This window comes from Sus scrofa, chromosome 7 (genome assembly GCF_000003025.6).
Source record: "Sus scrofa isolate TJ Tabasco breed Duroc chromosome 7, Sscrofa11.1, whole genome shotgun sequence".
In the NCBI taxonomy this organism is placed as follows: domain Eukaryota; kingdom Metazoa; phylum Chordata; class Mammalia; order Artiodactyla; family Suidae; genus Sus; species Sus scrofa.
The window spans coordinates 85,975,198-85,992,237 of record NC_010449.5 but is presented as its reverse complement, the minus strand read 5'-3'; the positions used below and the strand labels follow the sequence as shown (position 1 = coordinate 85,992,237).

General features: G+C 47.5%; 1 protein-coding gene across 8 annotated transcripts in view; it reads left to right on the top strand.

Annotated features, from left to right (window-relative positions):
* CHD2 (chromodomain helicase DNA binding protein 2) overlaps positions 1–11,479 on the top strand; it is a 127,128-nt gene extending 115,649 nt beyond the window's left edge. For 7 of the 8 annotated variants that reach the window (XM_021099370.1, XM_005666295.3, XM_021099369.1 and 4 more), the window contains 2 exons: positions 1,388–1,634; positions 8,012–11,479. In XM_021099370.1, coding sequence (XP_020955029.1) covers positions 1,388–1,634; positions 8,012–8,345 — 581 coding nt within the window. In that variant the 3' untranslated portion in view covers positions 8,346–11,479. The remainder of the gene's footprint in view (positions 1–1,387; positions 1,635–8,011) is intronic. The other variant, XR_002345976.1, reaches the window with a different exon arrangement.

Here is a 17,040-nt window from a genome sequence, read left to right as displayed (position 1 = left end):
AAAATAACAGAAATATATTTTCTCATAGTTCTGGAGGTAGGTCTCTGAAATCACCAGGGTTGGTTCCTTCCAGAGGGCTTAAGGGCAAAACTGTTCCATGCTTCTGTCCTGGCTTATGATGTCCTGCCAGCAGTCCTTGATGTTTTGGCTTTTGGCTGTACCACTCCAGTCTCAGTCTTCATCTCTAAATGTCTTTCCTCTATATGTATTTTTGTTCCAAATTTACCTCTGCCTTTTTCTTAAAAGGATATTTGTCATTGGATTTAGGGCCTGATGTAAACCCAAGATGATTTCAACTCGAGATCAATAATTACAATATAATTACGTAATTACAACTTCAGAGATCCTATTTTCAAATAAAGTCATACCCATAGGTTTCGAGTGGACATACATTTTGGGGACCACATTTCAACCCACTGTAGTCTACATTCCTGGAATTCTGTATTTTCACTGCCTTTTTCTTTCTTTTCTTTTCTTTTTTTTTTTTTTTTTTTTGCTTTTTACAGCCACACTTGCAGCACAAGGAAGTTCCCAGGCAAGGGGCCAAATCAGAGCTGCAGCTGCCAGCCTATGTCACAGCAAGCAATGCCGGATCCGAGCTGCATCCTGTGACCTACACCACAGCTCACGGCGACGCCAGATCCTCTACACACTGAGTGAGGCCAGGGATCAAACCTGCAACCTCATGGTTCCTAGTTGGATTCATTTCTGCTGTGCTATGATGGGAACTCCATTCACTGCCTTTTCTAATTCAAATAAGCATGATCCTTCTCCTCAGGGAAAAAGGGAGGCTGTGCAAGCTAAAACAAATTTGAATTTGGCTCTATTTTTGAGAATTACAGAATCTAAAGTTAGAAAAAGCACTTTTTACAGGAGGAGTGCCATTCTTTTGGTGTGGGCAGAGGAAGAATAGTAGAATCAGTAAGTATAGTCTAGAATGATTTTCAGGGATGAAGCACAACTGATGGTACCAGGAGGTAAATATCCTGTAGATATGTAAACAGAAAATTATTGTAAACCTTGTGGCAGTGAAACTCAGCAGTGCCTTTTTCTGAATTAATGTTTGGCTTGGGGTTTTTTTGTTTGTTTTTTTGTGAAATTTCATTTTAAGGGTCTGCCCCAGATTGGAAGGTAAGCAGGTGTAGAAAATGAAAAGCAACAGTTCCTAAGATTTCAGAGAAAGGTGGTGAATTTTCTTTTGCCTCAAAAATTTGGGAAAAGAATGTAGGACTCATTACTTGTGTATTAACCAGCAGTAAAAAGGCCAAGAAGGAGGAATTGTAATGTCTGTTTGTAACATGTGTCAGCCTTTTTCATTTTAAACTTCAGTGGAAGTGAAATGCAGCCGTTTCTCGCAGTCATGGAACCATTACTTCTTTTCCTGCAGATCGAGGCGACTGGCAGAGGGAAAGAAAGTTCAACTATGGTGGTGGCAATAACAATCCGCCCTGGGGCAGTGACAGGCACCATCAGTACGAACAGCACTGGTACAAGGACCACCATTATGGGGACCGGAGACACATGGATGCCCACCGTTCAGGGAGCTATCGACCCAACAACTTGTCTAGAAAGAGACCTTATGACCAGTACAGCAGTGACCGCGACCACCGGGGACACAGAGATTATTATGACAGGTATGCAGAAGGCCCTCAGACACCAGGCACTGACTTCTGTCAGGAGCTCTTGGGGGAGAAACAGGCAATACAAACTTAATGCGTTTATCCATCAGATGCTCATTCTTACATGTGTTAGGCATGGTCCCAAGCGTGGTCCAGCATTTCTGCCATCAAGGCATCTTCAGAGTGTTGGGGATAAAGCATGATGTAGGCAGCTGACATTGTGTGCTGAGTGGATGGTTTAAAGAAGGGATTTTTGAGTTTTTCCTGAGGGCTAAGGAAGAGGAGAGGCTGGTAATTCTTGAGTTGGGCCCTTTGGAGTCAGCTAAGCAGAGAGAAATGGAATAGGCATCACAGGCCCAGGTCAAGGATAGGCACCCAGGATAGGATGCCCAGAGGATTAACAGGTTGTATAGTCAGGGGGCCTTGAAAACCATGTTACAGGTTTTAATTTTATTCTTGGGCTAAGGAGCCATTTGTGGATTCATCAGTATGCTTGTGCAAGAAGAGTTTTCTGCCATCCACTGAGGAAATCTAGAGAAGTGGTAGCCATAAAATATTAGAATCAGCAGCCAAAATTATTAAGCTCTGTGCTAGGCTCTTGGATACATCAGGTAGCAGGGATCCCAGGATGGGTCCCAGCCTGTGGTCCTTGTGTTTTAGCTGCCCACAGTTTAAGGGTCAAAACCTTTTGAAGTTGTGTCTTCTCTACAAGGATATCATGATGTGATAAGCCAAGGTTTTATGAGAGTAAATGTGAGAGTTAGCAAGTACAGGAAGGGCTAAAGAGGTTTTTATCTGTTCTTCTTAATTTCAAGACATGGCTATATTTTAACCTCCTAAACATCTTTGGTTTTCCTTAGGCATGCTAGACATGGTTTGAATTGCATATAAACATCTCTGTATCCTGCTTTCTTTTCAGAGGGTCTGATAACACCAGGCTGCTTTAGTGTAGCAGCTGTGGCTGAATAGCAGCTTCGTCTGTTAGGAAGGGTCTGCACCCCTCATTCTTTTATATCATCTTGTCTGGCCTGGCTCCAGTGGGCATTTGCCCTACATTCCTTTGTGTGGGTCTGTATTTCCGTTTTGTATCATTCTTCTGCCTGAAGGACTTTTGCTTTAGTGTGGGTCTGCTGGTAAATTCTTTCGGTGTTTGTATGTCTGAGAAAGTCTTTATTTTGCCTTCATTTATGGAAGATATTTCTGCTGGGTATGAATTTATAGATTGACACTTCTTTTCAGTACTTTAAAGATGTTCCTCTACTCTCTACTTGTAGTGTTCACTGATTTTAAAAAAAACTATCGTCTTTATTTTTATTCCTCTTTACAGAATGTGCTCTTTTCTTCATCACTGGTTTTTAGCAATTTGATTATAATATATTTTTTTGTGATTGGGAATTCTTGGAACTATAGGTTTATCATTTTATCAAATTTGGAAACATTTTTTACCATTATTTCTTCAAATACTTTTTTTTGTTCCCTTACTCTCTCCTCTGAAGATTCCAATTGCACCTGTCTCACAACTCATGGAGGCTTTGGGTTTTTTTTTTGTTTTTTTTTTTGTCTTTTTGTCTTTTCTAGGGCTGCTCCTGCGGCATATGGAGGTTCCCAGGCTAGGGGTCGAATTGGAGCTGTAGCTGCCGGCCTACACCAGAGCCACAGCAACTCGGGATCCAAGCTGCATCTACGACCTACACCACAGCTCACGGCAACGCCAGATCCTTAACCCACTGAGCAAGGCCAGGGATTGAACCTGCAACCTCATGGTTCCTAGTCAGATTTGTTAACCACTGCACCATGACGGGAACTCCTTTGTTTATTTTTTAAAACCGTATTTTCTCTTTGTTTCATTTGGATAGTTTCTTTTTTTTTTTTTTTTTTTTTTTTTGTCTTTTTAGGGCTGCACCCCTGGCATATGGAGGTTCCCAGGCTAGGGATCCAAAGAGCTACAGCTGCTGGCCTATGCCACAGCCACAGAAACATGAGATCCAAGCCGCATCTGCGACTATACCATAGCTCACGGCAACGCTGAATCCTTAACCCACTGAGCGAGGCCAGGGATCAAACCTGCAACCTCATAGTTACTAGTCAGGTTCATTAACCACTGAGCCACTATGGCAACTCCTCATTTGGATAGTTTCTATTGCTTTGTCTTCAAGCTTACTATTACATTCTTTTTCAGTGTCTAATCTTCCTTGAGTCCCATTTAGTATATCTTGTATTTCTTTTTCTTTTTCTTTCCAGTTGCACCAGCAGCATGCAGAAATTCGAGGGCCAGGGATTAAACCCGAGCCTTAGCAGTGACAACACCAAATCCTGAACCTGCTAAGCCACCAGGGAAATTCAAATTTTTTTAATTTTTCGCATTGTAGTTTTATCTCTAGAAATTGCCTTTGGGTCCTTTTTTTTTTTTTTTAAATTTTTTTCATGTCTTGCTTTGATCTTTTCAAATCTGATACACAGTTTAAACATGGTTTTTATATCCTTGTCTGCTAATTCTATCACTGGGTCAGCTTCAGTTGCTCGAATCTCCTCCTTATGGGTCATATTTTCCTGGTTCTTTCCATGCCTGGTAATTTAAAAAAAATTTTTTTAAAATGGGTATAGTTGATTTATAGTGTATTAGTTTCTGATGTCCAACAGAGTGATTCAGTTATTTATATATTCTCTTCATTTTCTTTTCTATTATTATTTCTTTTCTATTGGTTTATTACAGAATACTGAATATAGTTCCCTGTGCTATACAGTAAGACCTTGTTGTTTATCTATTTTGCATATAGTAGTTTCTATCTGCTAGTCCTAAACTCTTAATTTATCCCTTCTCTACTTTTCCTTTTTGGTAGCCATAAGTTTGTTTTCTGTGTATGTGAGTCTGTTTCGTAAATAATTTCATTTGTATTATATTTTAGGTTCCACATATAAGTGATATCATGTGGTATTTGACTTTCTGACTTATTTTGCTTAGTATGGTGATCTCTAGGTCCATCCATGTTACTGCAAATAGCATTATTTCGTTCTTTTTAATTTTTATTTATTTATTTATTTTTGTCTTTTTGCCTTTTCTAGGGCCGCTCCCGCAGCATATGGAGGTTCCCAGGCTAGGGGGTCGAATTGGAGCTGCAGCCGCTGGCCTACACCACAGCTCACGGCACCACCGGATCCTTAACCCACGAAGCAAGGCCAGGGATCGAAACCTCATGGTTCCTAGTCAGATTCGTTAACCACTGTGCCACAACAGGAACTCCCTATTTCATTCTTTTTTATGACTGAGTCACATTGCATTGTGTATTGATACCACATCATCTTTATCTGTTCATCTGTTGATGAGCATTTAGGTTGCTTCCATGTCTTGGCTGTTTTAAATGGTGCTACAGTGAACATTGGAGTGAATGTATCTTTGCAAATTAAGAGTTTTCTCTGGATATATTCCCAGGAGTGAGATTACTGGATCATATGGCAACTCTGTTTTTAATTTTTAAGGAACCTCCATACTGTTTTCCATAGTGGTTGTACCACTTGACATTCCCACCAACAGTATAGGAGGGTTCCCTTTTCTCCATACCCTCTGGCCATCCTGACTAGTATAGTTTTGGTTTGCATTTTTCTAATAATTAGTTATGTTGAGCATCTTTTCATGTGCCTATTGGCCATCTGTATATCTCTTTGGAGAAATGTCTGTTTAGGTCTTCTGCTCATTTTTTGATTGGGTTGTGTGGGGGTTTTTGGTTATTTAGTTCTGTGAGCTCTTGTATATGTTGAAACAAAGCCCTGTTGGTTGGTGTGTTTGCAAATATTTTCTCTCAGTCTGTAGGTTGCCTTTTCTTTTTATTTATGGTTTCATTTGCAGTGTAAAAGCTTCTAAGTTTGATAAGGTCCTATTTGTTTATTGTTGCTTTTATTTCTCCATGCCTGCTAATTCTGGATTAGATACCTAGTTGAGTGCTGGATGTTTTTATATTCCTATAAACATTCTGGAGCCTTGTTATGAAACACAGGTTACTTGGAAACAGTTTGATTCTTTCATATCTTGCTGTTTGGATTTGTTAGGCAGACCTGGAGCAGTGCTTAGGCAAGGGCTCACTATTCCCCACTGCCAAGGCAAGGACCCTCATGGTACTCTACCAGTACCCCTTGGATATTGAGGGGTTTTTTTTGTGTTTTTTTGTTTTGTTTTGTTTTTTTTTGTTTTTGGCTTTTTAAAGCCACACCACAACATATGGAAGTTCCCAGGCTAGGGGTAGAATTGGGGCTGCAGCTGCTAGCCCTATGCCACAGCCACAGCAATGCCAGATCTGAGCCATGTCTGCAGCCTATACCACAGCTCACAACAATGCCGGGTCCCTGACCCACAGAGCAAGACCAGGGATCAAATCCACATCCTCATGGATACTAGTTAGATTCATTTCTGCTGAGCTATGACAGGAACTCCCTCTTGAGGTTTTTTAGACTGGCTCGTGAGCACAGACCCTGTCCAGCTCTCTGTGTACACAGAACACTGGCACCTCCCATCCTTCTCAGTGGTTTTCCTCTGGGCTTTGGGTCCTTTCCCTACATACGCTCTCTGAGCGGGGTGTTGTGAATTCTCAAGGGCGAACTTTGCTGATCTTTGAACTTCTTTGTCTTTGCAGAACTCTTTTCTTCTGCACTCTGTTCTTTGAACTCCACCTGTCTTGACAACCCTGCCCCCGCTGTCACCCCAACTTAGGAAGGCTGCTGCGCTTCTCCTGATTACCCCTCCCTGTGTTGCACCTAGAAGCTCTTTTAAGGCAGTGAGGTGGGGGTGATTATAAGGCTTATGTCATTAGTTGCCCATCCTTTAGGGATCACTGTTCTTTGTTCCCTGGCATCTGCTATCTTGAAAACCATTGTTCCATGTATTTTGTCCCTTTCTGGTTGTTTCAGCAGGAGAGTAAATCTAGTCCCTGTTCCTCCTTCTTGGCTTGAACCTGGTCAGTGTCTTTCCCATTTCCTCCCTCCCTCTCCCCATCTCTCTCTTTTTTTATTTTTTATTCAGGTGAAATTTACATAACATAAATTAGTTATTTTAAAGGGAACAATTCAGTGGCTTTAGTACATTCACAGTTTTGTGCAGCCACTACCTTTACCAAGTTCCAAGACACTTGTCACTCCAGAGAAAACTCCGTAACCACTCAGTGCTTACTCTCCATTCTCTCCCCCCAGCACCTGGCAACCACCCATCTTCTCGTTCTGTTTCTACAGACACTTATTCTGGATGTTTTGCATAAATGGAATCATTCAACGAGTGACCTTTTGTGGCTGGCATTTTTGGACGTTTATGATGTTTTAGAGGTTTATCCATGTTGTATCTTTTATCAGTACATTTTTTTGCATGGGTGAATAATATGCCATTGTATGCACAGGGTACATTTTGTTTTTCCGTTCATTCATCCATTGATAAGCATTTTAAGGTTTTCCATCTTTTGGCTCTTGTGACTAACGCTGCTGTGACAAGGTGTGTAAGTGTTTGTTTGAAAACTATTTTCAGTTCTTTGGGTGTATAACCTGGGATTGGAATTGTTACGCATATGGTAGTTCTATGTTTAACTTTTTAGGAACCACCAAACTGTTCTCCACTGTGGCTGAACCATTTTACGTTCCTACCAGCTATGTATGAGAGTTGCAGTTTCCCTCATTTTCACCAACATTTATTTTCTGTTTTTTGCATGTGACCATCCTGATGAGTGTGAGGTGGTATCTTACTGTGGTTTTGATTTGCATTTCCCTAGTAATTAATGCTCATTAAAGATGTTGAGCATCTTATCATGTGCTTAGTTGCCATTTGTGTATCTCCTTTGGAGAAATGTCTATTCAGGTCATTTGCCCATTTTTGAAGTGGATTGTTTGTCTTTTCGTTGTTGACTCATACAAATTCTCTCTTAATACTCTAACAGAGTATTAATAAGCAGTTTGCCATGGTCCTGATGAAAAAGTGTAATATTCTTCACCTTGAGTCAATTTTAAAATAATTAACCCAGCACTTTTTGTTGAGTATTTAGGTTGTCATTTTTGCTATTACTGGTAACTTACAAAATAATTTCTGTGGCTCTTTTCCTCCTGGGCTGGGTCAAGGAGTATGAAGATATTGTAGACCTTGCCAGTTTTCCTGAAAAGAACGAGTTTACAAAGCCATCACTGACGCAAGTGTGTACTTGTCTCATTGCAGACCTGATGAGGCTTATGTCATTTCATAGGCTGTATTTTGCCAGTAATTATAAAATAGCCCTTCATTACTACTTTAGTTTTGTTCTTTCCATTCCTAGTAATGTGTTTGCCTTTGAGTCCTTGGAAGTGTCCTTTGCTGGGAGCCTGTGGAGGATGGGGGAGGGTAGGAACCAGGCTTTGGTTTTCCACTGATCCTTGTGTCTCTGTTTCAGGCACCATCACGACTCCAAGCGGAGGCGATCTGATGAATTCAGGCCCCAAAATTACCACCAGCAGGATTTCCGACGGATGTCTGATCACCGCCCTCCTATGGGCTACCATGGCCAGGGACCCTCAGACCATCACCGCTCTTTCCACACAGACAAACTGGGGGAGTATAAACAGCCCCTGCCCCCCCTGCATCCCGCAGTCTCAGATCCTCGATCGCCCCCTTCTCAGAAATCTCCTCACGATTCCAAGTCACCCCTGGATCATAGGTCTCCTTTGGAGAGATCACTAGAACAGAAAAACAACCCAGATTATAACTGGAATGTTAGGAAAACATAAAGGACGGCTTGGAATGAAGGGGAGAGCAAGAGTTGTTAAGCACCTGGATGTTTTTGGTCTGACCCAACAGGAGCCAGTTCTAGACCAGTGAGTGGAGTTTCTGGACATGCTGCTCCTGTCAGCTCGCTGGCTAAGGAGCACTTCAAGGAGCGGGAGGCCTTGCGCTCGGTCACTACTCCTTCACTTCGGCGCCCCATCCCATTCCGGCCTGGTCCTGGCCCCCCCCTTTGACGGGTGCTAGGAGGAAGAGGTGACTGCGTGTGTGCCAGCTTCACAGGCTCTTTCCCAGTGGAGGAAGAAGGGATCAGAGTCGTGAATGTTTTGTTGCCAGGGTCACTGTGCCGGGCCCTTGGTGCGGTGGCCAGGGAAGGACATGTGCATGAAGGCTGCCGGGACCTGCTGGACAGCTCAGGGTGTGGTTCACTCTGACGTGATGGATGCTGCTGACGGGAGCAGGGCGTGGGAGAGCGGGTGGGGTCTCGCATCATAGGACTTGAAGGGGAGCAGGTACCCCCCTCAAGTGTGTTCTTGGGAGAAATGACACTCGGGCCTCATTATGTGACACCCTTGGTGCGGGGGGCGGGGGGGTTGGGGGAAACTAGAGCGGGGGAGACAGCGTCCACAGTGGCCACTTCCCCACCAACACTAAACTTTCCCACACTGTGCATTTAAAAGCTTTGTCCTCCCAAGTGGACCTCCTCTGCCTCCTGTGCCAGGGGAAGTAGGGTCTGTGTGGCTGGCTTTTGAGCACTGTGAGTTAGGCAGCATTGAAGTCTTGTTTCGTTGGGAGTGGCTGAATGCAGGGTGGGGGCGGGTGGGGGTGTGGCCAGGTCACTGGAATCCCTGGTGGATTTCCAATTCCTGGGATGAGCAGTAAAAGTTTCTGGCCTGGAGGAGAGGGGTGAGGAAGCAGGCCTGCTGACTAGCTGCTTGCTGGCAACACCAGGGCAGGTGCTGGGGCAGTGGTGACCAGGTTTCCCAGCATGGGGGTTGGTAGTGCAGCAAGGGGCTGGGGGCGCTTCAGTGTGGCAGTGGGTCACCATCTGCAGCTGCATCCTAGTTTGTTTTGCACAGCTTGAAGAATAGATGACGCAGAATCACACACCTCCTGCCACTCGTGTGGTGGGTGGACAGATAAAATAAGTTACCTGTGGTGAACACCTTTCCATTGCTTGTTGCAGATCATTAGGATTGAATTCAGTATCTTTTAGAATGAGGTGAAGCCTAAACTGAAGTGAAAATGTTTTTTTCCAAAGCAGGAAGCAACCGAGGACAGGGTGACTGAGCTGTAGATAGAGGCTGACTAGCGTCGAAGTGAGTCAGGACGGGAGGCAAGTTGGTTGCATCCATTAAGCAGGCTCCTTTCATTTTACAGGTTCTGGGCTTTCCGTTCTATTCGTTTTAAATATAGCTTGCCAGTATTGTTAGAGTATCCAAAGGCCTTTCTAGATGGAGACAGAATAACTAACTTGTACACACAGTGTGTGCCTATAAGTGTCCAGGCTCAGAGCTGGTGGAAACCCTTCCGTTGGGCATACATAGGGTTAAACTCCCCACACTGACCATTATCACTTACTTGCTGGTGTCCTGGGCAGCACCGTAATGCCTTTACCAGGAATGTCCGCGGTTGCATCAGCCAGTGAAGCCGAGGTGGCTTTGTGACCAGAGCATCCTTGGGCTTGCCTGTGCTGAGGTCTGCGTGAGAGGCTGGGCCTGCACAGCTTGTGGGGAGCTCAGTGGGAGCACCAGCTCCTCATCTATCTCCTCCTGGTACTTGCAGTCCTTCACCCTAGGCTTGTATGTCATATGCCTGGAGCAGAGCCCAAGGGACCGCAGAGGAGCCCCTGGGTGCAGTCACCCACCCAGGACATGGAGACCGCCTGGTGGGAGAAGATAGGAAATCCTCTCTCTGCCTTGGCAGCAAGTGGGGCTCTGGGCTGACAGTACCGACACTACCTGTGTTTGTCCCGTCCAGGCCAAAGGTCAAGCCAGGTTGGTTTGTGGACCCCTGAGTCATCAAAGGGACCTGGGGTGAGCAGGGTGGGCCCTAGCACAGCATCCCCTGTGGCAAGTCAGGTCATGTCTTTTCAGTTAGAAGAGGCCAGGAGGAGGAATCGGAGGGCCTGCATTGTAATACTCATCAGGTTTTGTTTTTTCTCTGAAGTTGTTGATTGGAGATGTGGGTTATTCCCCAAGATGTCTCATCATGAGGAAAAAGGAACTTCCTTTTGTTCACATTTGGGACTTTAGTGCCATATCATATAGCAAAAGGCAGTATCAGCCAGATCAGTGTTAAATTGAAAAAAGTACAGTATCGCCATAGGAGGAATCTGTTTTAGGTTTGGAATATGTTTGAAGAGTGGGTTGGGAGAAAGGCGTTTCCTCATTGCCCTTAAATCAGTATGAATACTGTATTCTTCCGTCAAAACCAGAAATTTGCACAGGTAGAAATTCCCTCCCTCGCCGGGGGGAGAAGCTGCCCCCAGAATCTGTGAGGACGGTATTCCAGGGGTCCTGGCTTGCAAAGATTTAGTTATTAGGTAAAGCCAGGGCCAAGGCAGAGAACAAGGGCTCCTGTGTCTACCATCGCCCTGGAACAGCACATGGTCACCCCAGACTCATCCCGCCGTCTGAGGGAGATGGCAGAGAGAAATGGCCCCAGGCTCCGCCTCCTTTCAGTCATTCCTTAACGCCCTTCCACGGGAGACCAGAACACTTCCCATATCGTGCTGCAGACACTCTAGCCTGATGTCTGAGAGTCGCATCAGGGTGCGCGGTGCAAATGCAATTCAGTTAGGAATTGATGCAGTGACACTGAAATCCTGCAGACCAAAACCCACTCGTCAGCAGGAGAGGTGGCCCGGGGCCCAGCACCAGTGGTCCTCTGGCTTATCTGAGGGCCACCGTGTCGGGCGAGGAGATCCAGGCCAAGGGTCCAGGCTGCTTTAGTCCATCTGTGCCCCGCTCGGTTGGGGACAGGTGGTTTTTCTTTATTGTAAAATTGTGGACTTTTAAAACCTGTTGACTAAACAGTAATTAATTTATATTTGTGAAAAATGCCACTGTCCTAGTGATTTCTGATGTAAATAATGTTGTTTATATAGTATGTATTAAATTTTCCTACATTGTAAAAACTGCTGTACTTTTGATTCTTATATATTAAAAAGTGTTACTAAGGATTTTTAGAATTGGGCGAACATGTTGCTTTGCATTGGCGTGCCCTGTGACCATACATGCCTCCACGTCACCCTTTCTCTGGTTGCTGGGTCATTGGGATTTTTTGACAGCTTGTGAAATGGAGTCTTTTCAAGTTATGTTTCTCCCCTCGCTACTGAGCACCAGTTGTGCTGTTGAGTCCAGGATCTTACACTGCAGGTTCTATCATTTTCTCTGAGCAGCGTCCCTGACCCCAGCAGCTGTCATCTTAGCCCACATCCCTACCCTTGATGAGAACCTGGAGGGGTTGGCACCAGTAGTTGAGCAGGGCAGCCCTCAATTTCCCATGTTGTTCGTGCCCAGGAGGATCCCGGGAGACCCAGGCCTGTGCAAACAGGGGTCCTACAGCCACCTCTACCCAGAGGAAATAAAAACACTGAGCCTGCCAGCCTGCAGCCCTGAGGGTCATTTTACAGTTGGGTTATATATTCTTGAAGGGGAAAAGAGCACTTTATAATGGAAACACTGACACAAATGTTAACTCAAGCAATTTGGCACAGGGGCCAGCCCAACTCCTGCGAGGCCCAGACAGAGGAAGGGAGCCACAGCCCACGAGTGGAGAACCGTCTGAATAGAAGTCGGAGAGGTTTGCCAGGCCCGAGGGGTTTTACTAACACTTAAATGGCTTTGAAGCGAAACTTCAGTCCTTGTGAAGCACTTAATTCTTGATAACAGATAAAACTGCATTTCCACTCAGAGTTGAGGATTAACTCCTGTGACTGTCAGCCCAGGACCTGTGGTTGTAGGGTCCTGCTGCCCTGGCTGCGCCTGGATTTAGCGCCTGTAGTTGTGGAGTTGACGCAAAGAAGAGCCGAGAGTTCTTCCTGCCTATAAACTTAACGCACAATCATGTTGCAACTCACAGCTCGGCTGGAACAACTTTGGGAAACTTTAAGAACAAGTGCAATAATCAGTCTATGATTTACAATAGCAACCAGGCTTCTAAACTGACCGCTGCCAAAACGCCTGCCTTTTACTGGAAGGAGCAGGCCCAGGCCCCTCCCTGCTCCCTGGCGAGGCCTCGCTCCTCTGGCATCAAGGCAAGTCCTCAATTAGCGCCAACAGAAAGGTCACTTAGTGAAACACAAGGCCCTGCAATTTGCCAGGCAGCGCTGAGCTCCAACCTGTGGCTCTTAAAGGAACAGGACCAGGTTTGCCTTGGAGGCAGCCCTTCCCTTGTGTTTTGAGGTTGAAAACCCACCAGGCTCCTGTCACCTTGCAAGCTGCATTTGTTCTGCTTTGTGAAGTGGGGAAGAGACATGGCCTGTCTGAATCAAAGTTCTTTATCCTGTAGAAAACAGGGCCCTCCCCTGGGGTGGGTCTTGGGGATCCCTGGTCAGTTTTGTACAGGGAGACAGGGTTTTGTGTGGAGCACAGGCAAATCGCTGACCTACAGAATTTTGACCTTGAGAATGGTAGAATGGCAGCCATTTCTTGGGAGCCAGAGCTGCCCTACAGAGGGTTCACATGTGCTTTTCTTTATTTCTTTTCTGACCCCAGAGGGAACTGATGTTGCTTAAAGCATGGTCCGCACTAACCCCACGCACCAGGGTGGCCTGAGGGGCCAGGAGTGGTCTGGGGGTGGGCAGGGAAGTCAGTGCCTGCCTATGATTGGGAAGCTGGCCTTTTCATCTTCATTTGCATACGGAGGAGGCAGCTCCTAGGGTTCATGGGCTTTGTGAGAGCTCCGAAAGCAGAAAAGGAAAAAGTTCGTCCACACTGGGGGTCAACTGGAAGGAGACAGTGTCCATCAGTCCTTGGCTCAGGGAAGGGAGATCAGGGGGACCTAAGACATAGCAACCCTCACCCCCCCCAGAGCCGGACAATCAGTCCATCCTGGGAGCCCAGGAAGGAGGTTTCTGCAAAGCCTGCTCTGTGCGGCGATTAAACACAGGAGGAACGCCCAGCGGGGAGTGGAACCAGCTAAACTTGGAGACAGAGTCTGGCCCCTTCAAGGCTCACAGAGAGACATGGCTGGGACTAGACCGTCATGAGAGTGGCCCTGTCCTAGCTGATGTGGACATACACACGTGAGCCAGGATGAGACCCTGCCCTCTCTGAGCTTTCCTGGGTGGAGGGTCAGGGATGCAGAACATAGACAAGCAAACAATGAGAAGACAAGATGTCACATAAATGCCAGGGAGAAAAGAGCCAGGACAGGAGTAGAGGGACAGGAGTCCAGGAAGGCATGAGGACCAAAGAGAAGCATGGGTCTGGGAGGCAGACAGACTTGGCTTTGAACCAGCTGGCTTCTTAGGCAAGTTCACTGCTTCTCCAAGCCTCAAATACAAACTACGGATAACGAGAGCCCCTTGCCAGGCCAGGGTGGCGTAGATGAGGTCACTGAGGGGACACCCAATGGGCTTGGCATCTGTTGAGATTATCAGAGGGGGATGCTGGGACCTCCAGAGGCACTGCTGAACTGGGGTGGATGACCATGCTCGCCACCCCAGCTGGGTCTGCTTTGCATTTTGGCTCCTATTCTCTGCCAGAGGGCCTTGAGTGACTATAGTTCTAGAACTGTCCTGCAGAGGGCAGCAGATTTCCACTACAAACGGCTTGCCTCTCCTCTCCACATGAACCCAACTGGAAGGGCTCAGCGGCCCCTTTCCTGCCCTTTGGGAGCTAGAGACCGGGAGGCAAGGAAGAGGAGAGGAGCTGAGGCTGAGAGAGAGGCCGGCCTCACCTGCCTCCACCAGGAAGAGGCCCATAGGAAAGTGCTGACCAGCCATGGCCCAGCCTCATGATGGGCCTCTGGGGGCTGATGGAATGCACAGGCTCCTCTGGGTCCAGCCTCTCCTCTTCCACCTCCGTGTGTCAGCCAAAGGGGCTGCCCTGAGCCACAAGGCCCAGGCATCACTGTGGGGCTCCCTGTGGCCTCACCTTGACTCTGAGCTCGCTGGTTTGTGTTTGGGGCCCTCTACCACCTGCCCTGCTGGCCGCACTGATCTCTGTCTCCTTGGGCCTCTGACTGCAGCCAAATCAATGTGCTCCTGCAGCCTCAGATATTTGAGGGTCTGCTTCCAGGCCACTGCCCCCCTTTTCCCCGCCTGCATCACCTCCGGGTGCCTGCCGTATCCTGTCCATCCTCAAGATTCAATTGAAGCTTGCTTTCCTCTGAGCAGCCTCCTCTGCCCCTGCTGTCCCATCCCGTCTGTCCCTTCCCTATGCCAACAGATGCCATCAGAGCATGGCATACTCTGTTGCCCCCATGCTGTCATAGCCACTATGTCTCCCCTGGGAAAGCGGGGCCCCCTGGGGGGACCACCTCACCTCTAGTTCTGAGTCCTGTCCCTGCATGGGCCCTGTGGGTGCTGGGCTTGCAGCCCTCTCTTGCAGAGCACCCTTGGGGGGGTCTGGGAGGGAGGACTGAGGTGCTCCCTTCCCTGGGGACTGAGAGGGTGGGTGTAGGGCTCAGGTCAGAGTTCTGGTCCTGATCGGCAGACCAGGGGATGTTTCAGAAGCCAGTTCTGGGGGTAAAACAACTTTCCCAGGCCTGCTAGGCATTAACCCCTCATTTGCTGGATTGTGAGATAGTCCAGGGCAACAACTGGAAGGCTGATGAGGCTTTAGAGGCCTGGGGCAAATATTAAGTCATGGAAATTTACTAACCATTGTGGTTCTTCCAGAATTACAGCACCTGGAGTGGCTCTGCCAGGGCACAGGTCATGTCCCCACTGCCTCAGTGGGGAGGGAGGCACCCAGGCCCTGGGCTGGGGCTTGCTGTACCAGCAGGAGGGTGAGGAGGCAACGAGGTCTGGGGGTGGCAGCAGCCGGGTGGATCCCCGAGTGGACTCATACAGAAGGGCCCCGAGGCCCAGGGAGGGAGCCAGTACACTCTCAGCAGCCCAGCTGAGCACATGGTGACTGAAAGACCGTCCACCTTCAGCCGGAAGGCTGTGACCTGGGCCAGGTGTTAACCTGGGGATGGGGGAACCAGTGTTACACACTTGGTGGGAGAGCAGTGCCTGGCACGTGCCAAGCACCATGCAGGGTGAACCATTACTACTGTGGCCGATTCTTTATTGCTGCTGGTCCTCAGCCTGGCCTGGGCCTGGCGACTTGTCTTGAGGTCCGGCCCACACCCTGCCTCCCTGCCCTGGAGAGCCTGGAGATGAAGCGTCTGTGGACTTCCTGACTCCTTGTGGGGTCACCTCTTTCCACATTGCTCTGGCTCCCCAACCCCCCACCATGGGCCCTCTCTGCCTCCCTCTCAACCCTGGCCCATGTCACTCTGTCCCTCTGCACCTCCTTCACTTCCTGAGTCCTGCTCTAAAAGTGGGTGCAGATGCAAATCAGCTATTCCCCACCCAGTTGGGTTCTAGTTGGTGTTTCCCAAACTTGGGACCTCAGCTATATGGTGGGGAGCATAGGCCTTAGAGATCTCTAGAAGAACTTAAATGTTTGTATATTTTCCTTTTCTTTTTCATCTTTTTTTAAACGGCTGCACCTACAGCATATGGAAGTTCCTGGGCCAGGGACTGAATCTGAACCACAGCTACACTGCAGCTGTGGCAACACCAGATTCTTAACCCACTATGCCACAGCGGGAACTCCATGTATGTTTTCATTTTGATGAGCATTGTTTTCTTTTTCTTTTTCTTTTTTCTTTTTTACATTTTTTGTCTTTTAGGGCTGTACCCGAGCATCTGGAGGTTCCCAGGCTAGGGACTGAATCGGAGCTGCAGCTGCCAGCCTAGGCCACAGCCACAGCAATGTCAGATCCCAGCCGCGTCTGTGATCTACACCACAGCTCACGGCAACGCCAGATCCTTAACCCACTGAGCAAGGCCAGGGATCGAACCCTCGTCCTCATGGATACTAGTCAGATTCATTACCACGGAGCCATGACGGGAACTCCAATGAGCATCGTTTTCAATCAACAGAAATGAATCCTGGGTCAATGGGAAGGAAGGGCACGAGGGAGAAAGGAACCCAGGACTTCAGGGCTGTGTTGGACCCAAGGAGTTAGTCCCTCTTACCCAGGTGGATGAGGAGACTCATGCTGACAGGCTTCCTGGGGTCCAAGGAGGGAAACTTGGGGCCGGAGTCACTGCTTGTCAGGCTGCTGAGCAGGAGAGAGCCTGGGCCCTGGGCAGCCCCACCTCTGACCCTGGGCTTGTAGAGGGCCCATTGAGTGTCCACAAAATGTCCCCTTCTGCTTAAATTAATCCTCTGTTGGGTTTCCCATTGTGGCTCAGTGGTTAACAAACCCGACTAGTATCCATGAGGACGTGGATTTGATCCCTGGCCTTGCTCAGTGAGTTAAGGATCCGATGTTGCCGTGAGCTGTAGTGTAGTTTGCAGACGCAGCTTGGATCCTGTGGCTGTGGTGTAGGCCGACAGCTACAGCTCCAATTAGACCCCTAGCCTGGGAACCTCCATATGTTGTGGGTGTGGCCCTAAAAAGACAAAACAAAAAAAAATCCTTTGCATCTTACTGGTTTGTGGTTTTGGTTTGGGCTTAATTAATAAACGT